The sequence below is a fragment of the Argentina silus genome (assembly GCF_951799395.1).
Source record: "Argentina silus genome assembly, chromosome: 3".
Classification (NCBI taxonomy): domain Eukaryota; kingdom Metazoa; phylum Chordata; class Actinopteri; order Argentiniformes; family Argentinidae; genus Argentina; species Argentina silus.
The window spans coordinates 28,790,224-28,801,973 of NC_139657.1; the positions used below are offsets into that span (position 1 = coordinate 28,790,224).

Here is an 11,750-nt window from a genome sequence, read left to right on the forward strand (position 1 = left end):
CAAGAACTATACAGGATTGTTCACATGATGAAAAACAGAGAATTAAAGGTGTGTGATGGATCGGTCTCAGTGGCCAATCCGCTACCATAGCCCACAGAGAAAATTCATCAGAAGTGACTGCAGTCTGAAGGACAGGACATGAAAGGCAAACTGATTGCTTAAACAAAGTGTCATTTTCAATTTCACAGAGAGATCTCCAAGCATTGTGCATTGTGTTTGCTCAATCAATACCCCATGAACAATGAGCATGTCAGTGTGCACGCACGCACAAAAATATCTCATGAGTATAAAAGTCATTAAATCCCTTTTTACACTCAAGAAGTGTAAAACTCAGTATTTTTCATAGGAAGATAATTGAACATTATGCTAATCCTCATTGTATGATTATTAGGCCTCTGCTTTGAATACAACAATGGTATTGCTAATCATAATTTATTTTCAGGAGTAATTTTAGTCTGTTCAAAGGTAGTCTCGCATAGCCACACCTCCAAATCACGTTGTTTTCACGCCTCTTTTGGAGGTCCGAGGAATTTTAGATTAGCAGATCTGGCTTGGATTGAACTGGACAGAGCAATGGGAGGATGTGCTCGCAATTTCATTGGATTCCAAGAACCCTCCCCTCACATACCGTAGAATGGTGGTTTGTTGTTATGTGCGTCCTCTTTTCTGACCAGGTAGGACTATTTCACAGAGTTGTTGCTTGTTTGCAACATTAAAGAAAATTAAAGATAACCTGAAGGAAAAACTGAATTCTGTTTGAGCTGTTGAACTAGAAATTGCTTATGGGAGAGAAACAAATCTACGAGAGAGCCAGTGTGTGCTTGTGCCAGAGAAATGTAAAGCAGAGAGACTCAAATATGTTGCAATCATTAAGTGCTCTTTGCAGAACCATGGTTTTGGGCAAGAACCCACACTTAATTGTGAGTGACACGAGTTGCATCTTTGACAAGTAACTGTCAGTGTTTGCTAGGTGATCGGTTCGAATATGAAACATTATCCAAAACCATGTCTAGGATGATGGTCAGTAGACTGAAACATAGAAAAGTAAAACTCAAGGAAGCACTGTGAGGGAATGACTTCTTCTGAAATTCAAGACAACCAAAAATGAATGTCAAATCGTATTAAGATACAGCACAAGCTCTATATCAGGACATGTCAGTCATTTGTCTGGAACTGCATGAGTGCCTCAATTGACCGTCTAACCAGAGTTTCTGTGAACACGAACAATCTCCTGAACACATGTGCAGCGTATTGAGCAGGCTCGTCCTGATGCATCCCTAAGGACTTCATTAGCCACCAGATTCATTGACTGGAACTGTTGCCTGATACAGGTACAGTACTATATGGGGTCATGACGCCAGATATTAAGTCTGTCAATATACATTTACAAGTATTTAAAAACCTGACACCCATTTCCCGAACGTTGTTCTAAAGTCTGAAAGCTTGAGGTAACGTGGTTTTGTCCTTGTTTCACATCTTTTGGGATAATAATACAGGGAAAACATGTTCCATTCAATAAATATACTGCTGTGTGCCAGGATACAGTACAATACGGTCTACTTTGGATATATGAGCCATGACAGTGTAATCAATATCATGAATTGGGTATTACCTCGTCAAACAAAACCACAAAATATGAGGCCTCTACAACACATGGGAAATAAACTGAAGTGGAGGGTGATTCATTGATTTCAAATATTGCCAGAGACAATAGAAGATTAGAAAAATATAAATCCAGTCAAAAAATAAATTGTGCAAGGTTCTTGGGTGTTTAAGTTCAAGAACAATTCAAAGGTCCAGTCCAAATCCTTCATATTTCACTGCCTTTTCATTTAATTTAAGTGAATTGTATTCCTGGTAAACATTACCCAAAAGACTAACAAGTAGTCCCATTCCTGAATTGGAGCTTGCTACAATATTGACTTTAAGTTGCTGCTACAGTATAGACAGCCAGAGCTTTTTTATAGATGTAAAATCTGCTGGAACCAAGGTAGTCTGGTATCCTTTCCAAATCTGGACTATGCCCTTGCTAGTACAGCAATAGACTACAGTGTCACACAGGGCCAACTCTGCCCTCAGGGTTTCTCTGATGCCTTGTCTACAGCTCTCCACGCTGTATCTCCTCTTAGCTGTCAAAAGCCCCCCCGTCACTTCTTGGCAGAGGGGGGAAGGAGTGAGTTACATAACCCCCTGGGAAGATCCACGTTTTAGGGAGAGGGAAATTGACAAGGGAAGGCGAGACGATAAAGAGGACGGAAGTCTGCCTCAAGCACTCTTATGGGCCGCCAATTGCACCCACCACCAGTTCATAGAGCTAGATGGGATACTTTTTCAGTAGATATGGCTTCTTATATAAATTCACATTCCAAAAAAAATAAAAAAAATGTTTTTTTTTGTTTTGTGTAGTGGGTGCCAAGGGATTAGACATGTGGATACAGAGATGCGTGGGATTCCTCCATGAGGTGTTTCTGTGGCAAATGACTCAACTCCTTTGCTGTCATGCAGGCTTGGAGAAGGACACAAAATGAGTGGTGGAGACTAGTTTTGCATGTTGCTGCCCCCGCTGGCCACACTGTAAATTTGAAAACGTGCATATGCTACGTTTTCTAATAGCGTCAATGTGCATATCCTTATAAACGAATCAATCGTGAAATAGGCACATCAAGGCCAATGTCCTACCCGACACCAGATTTTAGAAAACGCTTTATTTGGACTAATACGGCACTCTTCACTCAACGCTCCTCATCATGTGATCTCTTCATGTGATTCCTTGATGGTTATCAATTTATCATGGCAATGTAGCACTATTTTAACGCATGCACGCACACACACAATAGCCTACTGCTGCTGCCCCTTGATTGTGACCAGTAGTAACATCTCAAAAGGGGAAAGGATTCAAATAGGACATACAATTACATTCCATTAAAAAGGGTAATCTTACCTGTTAATGTCATTCGAGTGCATAATCTATATCAACCAAATGCAAACCTAGATAGACTATTCTTCTGAAAGAGTCCACTGCAAGGTCTATTACCTCTCTGAAGAGTAAGTATTAGGGCTGTAGGAGGAGTCAAAACTAAGTGTGCTGGATAACCCTGTCAGTGCATAGGTCAAATTTATCAGAGTTATGGCACTCAATCAAATTTACTGTACTTTTCGGCTTTTGACAACTCTAAATATCTAACTTAAAGCATAGTTTATTTGTATTTAATTTCCCTGGTTTTCAAACCGGAAGGTCTGATATGACACCTAACCTACCGGGATAGTGCGCTTACAGCAATACAAATGCAGCTCTACAATTCCACTCCTTTAACATGAACTCTTCTTCCTCTAACTCTTGATTGTGACCAGAAGTAAAATCACAAAAGGGGAAAGGATTTGAACGGGACATATAATTAAATCAATCAATAGGATTGCAAAATGTAAGCCTGGACCAAATATCAAACCCACCCGGGGGAAACGTAGCTATTTACCAATTTAATATGATAATCCTATAAATTGGTACCAGTTGACCGAAACGCTAGCTGGCAAACACAGTAAAAGAAAAGAAAAACTCAGAGCTGTCCACTAAGCTGGGAGAGAAAAACCGAACACAGCATCATGTTGTGCTAAAAACAGCTTGTCTCCAGCCCAAATATTTCAGAAGTGATGCCACATTTCACATGATTTCATTAACTAGGTATATCGCAGGATGCTTTTTATGTGCGGGTCACATGTGTCCCGTAGTGGGATAGTTTGATTAAACATCCAAATATAGGCCTAGACTGAGGAGTCAACTGTACACAAACTAGCGAATGACAAAGAAAAACAGCATAAGGACTTTTGTCGATGAAGCAAAAAGGACTATATTGGCATTTTAAACTTGCAGACACTATAGAGCATCAATCCAACATGTGTGGAGTAAGAGGCAGGACATCATTTTAGTTTGATGAATGCACCATTCTACGCCACTGGTTGTCTGGATTATGTTGGATGTACTGCACTCATCATTTGTTGGCTATGAACACTCGCTAGCAACACACACTCTGGTATACACGTTATGACATCGTTATTAGTGTCAACTAGCCAGCAGTACCTAGCAAGCTTGTGTTGTGTGAGATATCATTAAACTTATGGCGAGATATGTGACTAGCTACAAACGCGGCTTGGTGATGATAAAATCTTAGTGCACCTCACCGTCGACGAGGTTGTTGTCAACAAGCTACTACGGTTGTTGTAACTGTAATTACGTGGTCGTTATATGGTCGTTTTGAGACATACGTATGAGGAAGATTTATAGTTTTTGCTAACGTGTGTCTATCTAAATGAGTAGGCTAACTAATGTTGTAACCTGAGGGAACTTAAGCACCAACCGAGTTAGGGTCCACAGCAAGTGTGTTTTTTTTGTTAAAAAAGAGCTAGTAGATTTGTATCTGTCATGCATTAAGCATGTATTAGTATAGATATTTTATCCATTGACTTAACATGGGAAGGTGAAATCACAAAAGATGGACATCCAAACCGCTGCACATTCAAACTTCTAGACATTTCAATGCATGGCTTTATGTTACTTACATATTTTCTAGGGGCCTCTCATTGTAAAGAAATTTGTATCTTTTTAGTTCTTATGGCGCAAAACATTTGATATAAAAAGGCTAAATTGTCACACAGTCTGTTATAATGGACACGGCTGAACGGAAACTTTCAGAAAATTGGCATTTATATTTAGTCTGTCACTTTGAGAAATATTCACGGCGAGAAATTATGATAGGAAAAACAGCCTTTTTCAATGCAATGTCCAAGCAACTCAGAAATATGAGAAAACACGTCTGCATGTCTAATAATATAAAATAATGTTATTTTGTTAATCAGGTTAGCTAAACCACATAATTCTATTGATTTCAATTTCCCTTTGTGAAAGAACCAAGCCTTGGCAGTTGGCCGAAACCCTGCTTACTGTCAATTCTGCAATTTGAATTCGAACTTGAAAATCACAAGGGACAGAGTGAATAAGAGAGAAACAATGAGAGAAAGGGAAGGGGAAGCCAGCCCCCTGCATGTGACTGTGTTTGTTCTGTTTGATTCTGTAAATATTTTGATGAGACTTCACCTCCCTTTAAGAGCAAAGTCCTTGTGTGCATACCAGTACAAAGGAGGAGATGATGTAAACAATTGAGCACAGCCAGGGAAGGCGTCATGGCAATGGAGGTACTAACATAGCTACTGTAGTTTTTATGTAACTGCTTCAGACCTACTATTTAAGTAGGCAAACAAGGAGGAAATAGATGTTGTGGAGCAGGTTTGTCTGGCTCAGATGGCCTGTAGCAGGAATGCTACAACTTATTTTTGGTAAAGCCACATCTGTGTTCTGCAAGGCTTTTGGTTGATATTGATAGACATGTCATTGCTTTGAGCAACAATGATGCATGAGAGTCAGTTCACCTCCGTTGCCAAGACCTGTTTAATTGTCTGTGTGTGTGTGTGTGTGTGTGTGTGTGTGTGTGTGTGTGTGTGTGTGTGTACTAATGTCTCCCAGGAGGGTGAGAGGTGATAGTGATGGATTGCAGTCTGCAAACGACGGACCGACACACCAAACGTTGCATGCCTTGTTGAAGTTATGACTCACTTTATACAAAAGATAGTAAGTGGGGTAAATTATACTATACCTGCATTATTTTGTTTTTAAACCTGCATAAATTAACAACCGGATGTTGTTTAATAAGGTTGTTAGATAAAAATGCAGTCACAAGTGCTAGGAGTAATACAGTGTCTTGACACCACTGCCCCTTTTAGGGTTGACAAATAGAGCCTTATGAATTTAAGTACAGTTGACGGCTCACTAGTCATTAAGACTGCTGTCGCAACGAGAGCCATCAAAACCAATTGGCTATGGTCAGCTAGGGTAGCAGTCAAAATAAGATGGGTACAAGCAGTGTTGTGACCCTTGCAAGAAGAGGCACAGAGAGAGTTTGATTGGTTGTTTTGTAACCAAAGACTTTTAGCACTCTTTGCTGGAAGATGCTGTCAATTTTTGAGGGTTCAGTGCATGGTTTTATAACACTAGTTAATGGACTTTGAGAACAGATTCCAACTGTATATGGCTCTGTTTGAGAGGAGGTTAGGATAATCAAAATACTTTAAATTAATCCAAAAACTATCAAAAACAGATGCAGCAGAAAAGTTCTCTGAGCAAATATGTAGGAATTAATAATGCAACTCAAATGTATGCATTATCTCAATTAACAACCTAGGCTGCTTCGCATGCGTGAATAAAAAGCTGTCTCACACTGTCTCACACTGTCTCACACTGTCTCACACTGTCTCACACACACACACACAGAAGTCAGTGTGTTCATGGTCAGAGACCAAAAAGGGGTAGATGGGAGATGGGAGTTCACAGGAATTCCAGACTACGGTAAGCTTCATCCGTGATCACGCTGAGGGCTATCCTACCTGCTTATTCATGCTCAACCTAGTCCATCACTATTTACCACAACCACAGCACATGCTATGTAGACCATTTAACTTTTACCAGTGGGCTCATGGAAATGTTGACGTTTTGATAATACAAGGCAAAAAATCAATGCAACTCTCCTTGCCTCTCTTAATGAATTCAGATCCTGAAGATCCTCTTTGGTCAACAAGGAACCTGCTTTTTCCTCCTTTACCTTGTGTTTCCCTGAGCTCAGGGTCAAATTGTGGACAATGCCATAATAGCTATCCACATGTTGTACATCTCTCTCTCTCTCATATAGTACATCATTTTTTTCCACAAAATAAGGCCAATTGTACATGCAACCTTGATGTACATTCATGTCACATACACATAGACCTAACTATGACGGAACACAATCTGATTACAATATTATGTATTCCTTCCTGTCCTTGCCTGCCATGTGCTGTCCCAATATCTATGTATGGAGGAATGTAAATAGGCCTTGAGTAAATATGTACTGTAAGATGTGAAATGCATGTCCAGGTGGGCATTTCCATTTTAAATTATCTGACAGTAGATTGGGATTACGTGTATCGAAAATAAACAGTTGCTGGCTCAAAGAGGAATATCTCAGAAACTGTGGGTGTTTCTTCAATAAAAATAGCTTCTGTGCTTATCCTCAGGAGCTTGGGCACAGTGACAAACCGGTTTGCATGCAAATGAATCCATCAGTAAAGCACTGAAGACAATTTAAGTATATATAGTAGGTCTATACAATGTATAGTCATGCTGATATACCATTCATTCAACATAAACATTAAATTACTGTAGGAGCAAAGGATAGCATGGACAGTTAGACCCTTTCACAACAAATTGACCCTGTCAGAGGAGATGTTCATGTTCAAATCTACATAATTCACAAGGTAGTTGTAGTCATTTTCAAGGGTTTCAAAGGCTTCAGGCGTCTTCTGACATGTGACGACAGCATCTCGATTAGTGTTCATGGAAACTCTGCCTACCCATCTCGTCAACATAACGGGCAACGATATCTAAAATATGTATGCCACATATTAGTGACATCTAAATTACATTTTAGAAAACGTACCTTTTTCAGTTTTAGGCTACTTGAATTCCAGTGGTCTCTGACAGAATAGCCTACAGTCGGGAGCTCAACTCTTTTTCAAGTTTTTTACGCATTAAGGACAGGTGCATTTCATATCGGCTGGCATTCTCTTCTGGGAGAATAATGATGGTGAAAACTGGTACTTGTGTCAGCTACTTCGAATGGTGTTTATTTTTGTCGTTTGTATCATCACAGACATACGTGCGTTTTAACTCACTCACCTTTTGTTGCCTGCGTGCCATATCTGTGGGTTGTTTGGCATTGAAAGGGTATGCTATACACCGCAACACAAATACATAAATCTGCAGTTTAATTTTCCTCTCCGCTTCCTCTTTCTGAAGTCTCTCTTGCTCTTTTTTCTGCTCGTCTTCGACAGGAGGACTTTCGGGCTGGGGTTGGTCAGTTGTCGGTCGTTTCTTATGTTTACCTCCATGCCCTGAAGAAGTAACAGGTTTTTTAGGAGGCTCTTTTGGAACTTCAGAATCCTCAATTTCTCCACCCGAGTCTTCGCTGGAGGATGGGTCCAACATAATTCACACACCAGTGAGTCCTAACCGCCGCAAATGTAATACGTGACTACAGCCGACGTGGCTGTCACAGCTTTAAATTGGCGATTTTCTCCCGTGTTACAGGAGCAGTGACGACGACTTTTGAGTGAAATCGCTCTTGACATCAATGCGAAGGCAAGGGCGGAGTTGTGAAGGACGTGAGACGTAGCCACTCGGAGGATTTGGCGCGTCCTCCGCTCTATTGGAACGACAAGAACGCGAACTGTGTGGCTTCCGATACAGCCGAGCGACGCGGTACAGGTGGGCAACCTGTAGCATTAACCACAAGCAACATGTGGGAGGTGCCCTTCTTTCACATTAAAGGCACAACCTGGGATTCGTTCTGTTGCCCAATGATTATTCCATGTCATGATATATGATTCTAAAAGCATATGACTCTTGTGGGTTAATTGTCATGACCCAAAAACGTCATTCTTGGTAAACAATGTGTTGTGTAATTCAATACAATACGTTTTAAGTTAGATATTTGGAGTTGTCAAATAGCCGAAAAAGACAGGAAATTCAATTCCCAAGCGCAGTGTCTTGCCTCTGTTTAGGTGAAACAAGACCACAGGCGCAGATTATTGAGTTGGTATTGACAGCCTAATTCACACAGTGTGTAAATTGATTTCTATGCAATTCAGAGACCCTATAAATTAAGAAAGATATTCATTCTGAAATCACATGAACTGTTTTCGTTGCACTCAGATGGACTAAATTCAACTTATTGAGTGACTTGTAGAAGACATGTTTGCATTTAAGCTACTTTTAGCTTAGTGTGAGTGTCATTGTAAAGGGGGTGAATACTTATTGACTCAAGACATTTCAGCTTTTAATTGTTTATTAATTAGTAAACAAACATACTTTGACATTATGGGGTATTTTGTGTAGATCAGTGGAACAATTATTTTTAATATATTTTAAAGTCAGGTTGTAACAACAAAATGTGGAAAAAGTCCAGGTGGGTGAATACTTGCTGAAGGCACTGTATATATTTATATAATAAACTCTCATTTCAACATTATGGACTGACTGATAGCCTTGCGTCCAGATTCCAGAGCTTTGTCTCCACATGTGTCGATTAAAAACTGATGATAACTAACCAGGTAGGATAGAGTTTACAAGTAATTAGTTATGCTCTAATACAAACAGAAAACTGTACTAAAGGTACAATATGTGATCTGGTACAGACAAGGAGAAAACATTTTTTACCATCATTTTGACAATAACATCTGACACAGAGGGACCTTGCATGAGATAATTTCAACCATATCCAATAACACATAGCTTTACTGATTTAAAAAAAAAAACGGATTATTTGAGATGAAAAGTTTGTCCATGTATCTAACTCAACCCTTCAGTTTCTCTATAAATAATCATTTAATAATAATCACATTTAATTTCCAATAAAACTTTGGGACAATAAGAATTGTCTACATCACCTTTATGAACAGTAGACAACATAATACCCTTATGAGCTCAGTTTCAGTACCAAATCATCAAAACATGCTACAGCAATTTCAACTAGAAAAAGTTCCAGAAGAAACTTTGTGTGCTTGCAAAGTATTATTTTGATAGTAGAAAAGGTTTAAAGATGTTTTGATAGATAGATAGACTTGCTGGGTAATTGAAAGAAAGTAGTAGTATGGTTGCGGATAAAGTTAGAGATGGTTTGGTTGGTTGGATGGATAGAATGTTAGATAGATACATAGATAGTATGAGCCAGGGGTACTTCAGTGGAGTGGGTAGAGAGTGGTGAGTTGGTTTGTTAACCAGATGAGAGTTTTTGGAGTTACAAATGGCTTAATAGTTTAAAAAGTTGAATAGGTATCAGAAAGCTTTTATCTGGGTTAATGAAGATTTTCTGTATAGTTGAAAGAAAGTGAGATTGGTTGGTTGATTGATTGGATGGATAAATGGATAGATGAAAAAGATAGATGAGAGAGGGGGTATAGAAAGATCAAAACAATTAAGTAAGGTAACCAGTGTGGGTTATACTAAGTAAAGCAGTAGTAACTGATGACAGAGAAAGTATAAGAAAGTGTAAGAAAGTATAATGCTAGGTAGTTGAAAGGTTAGATAGATATAATGTTGGAAGGATAGAAGTTAGATAGATAGTATGTTAGAAGATCATAGATAGATAGAATGAGCCTCAGGAAGTTCAGTGGAGTGGGCAGGGGGTTGAGTTGGTTGAGAGTGGTTTCAGTGGGGTACAACTGGTAGCAAATAAGGTGCATTGTTGTGTAATCATTCTAAGAATGTGTTCCGCATGTCTCCTGTTGTTTTTATTTAAGGGTCCTGAAAGTTCAATCGCAGTTGCATTAACTAAGGTCACTCTCAGAAAGTTGGCCTAAATCAACATTCCACCACGTTAACCAGATGAGAGGTTTTGGAGTTACAAAAAGCTTAATAGTTTAAAAAGTTGAATAGGTATCAACATGTTTTTATAAGAGTTGATAATTTGGAGTTGCTGGCACATTTTACAGTTAAAATGGTGTGAATAGCTTAAAGGGTGTAAGAGCAGCAGGGGTTCATAGACCTCCAAGTTTCTTTCAAGTTTGTATAGAGTACAACCCATAGCAACGCAAGTTAGACCTCTCTGCATGTTTTAAAGTTGGATTGTTGTGAATAGCTTAAAAGCTGTAGGAGGAGTAGCAGGTGGAAGAATTATGATAATCATGATAAGTATGTCGAACAACAATAGTTGGACTTGCTGAAGCAAGCACACGTAATAATGTTATTTACTTGAGTCCAGTGACTCAAGACCTGCCATCTTGAAGCTTTCTAATAAAAAGCATCATAGAGTAAGCCTCTGCATATCAACCCTTTTTTTTTTCTTTGTGAGCAAAAAAGGGTCCCCAGAATGTAATGTCATTAGACAGAAAAGGCCACACCTTTCCATTCCCAAGACTTTCATGGTTTAATGAGATCAAATAAAGATTATTATGATCTATTGTTACATTAAGCAATGCTATCCTTCTACATTGACACTTACTCAAATTAAGGTGAAAGGGAGTTTACTCTACATCTGGTAGGCAAGGGCTGAGAGGGAAATGTAAGCTTGAGCCTCAATAGAGATTTGTGTCAACCTTCAATATCACCATATTTCATAAGTGTTATCAAGGCATGAGGGCTGCACATATTGCTTCTAACTTCATTAGCTTAATTAGACTTGTCTTTTCACCCTTCACTACTCTCAATAGTCTACCACATTGAGGCTGGCATTTGTCAAAACATGTAATGCTAGATTACATCAAATAAAGAGGTGTTAACATGCATCAGATGTCTCTTATGTTTTTATTAAACATTTGGATTTAACCACCCAGTGTTGCTGCTTATATAAGAAACCTGTTTCTTGATGATACATAACAAGTTTAGAACTAAATGACCTTTCATTTAGTCACGGCAACTGAAATGATTTGGTTTGGCTTTACACTAGGAAACCTGTGAAACTGTAACCACTAGATGGGGTTCTGTCTCTATGTGTATACATTTTATGTTCCCTTTCTGTTCATAACCTTCATTTAATTATCAACCTCTCAGTATGCTTCAGCAGTAAGACAGAAAAAAAAAAATAATAATCACAAATGAACTGAAATCAATTTGTCCTCGGAGCAACAATGTGCTGTGTTCATAATACAAACATGTTTTTCCAATACAAAAA

At 38.9% G+C, this 11,750-nt stretch overlaps 1 protein-coding gene across 3 annotated transcripts in view; it reads right to left on the reverse strand.

Moving 5' to 3' along the window:
* cadps2 (Ca++-dependent secretion activator 2) overlaps positions 1-8,171 on the reverse strand; it is a gene marked incomplete at its 3' end in the record, with an annotated part of 180,354 nt that extends 172,183 nt beyond the window's left edge. For all 3 annotated transcript variants that reach the window (XM_083666058.1, XM_083666061.1, XM_083666060.1), the window contains exon 1: positions 7,760-8,171. In XM_083666058.1, coding sequence (XP_083522184.1) covers positions 7,760-8,068 — 309 coding nt within the window. In that variant the 5' untranslated portion in view covers positions 8,069-8,171. The remainder of the gene's footprint in view (positions 1-7,759) is intronic.
* Between the last annotated feature and the right edge of the window lie 3,579 nt (positions 8,172-11,750).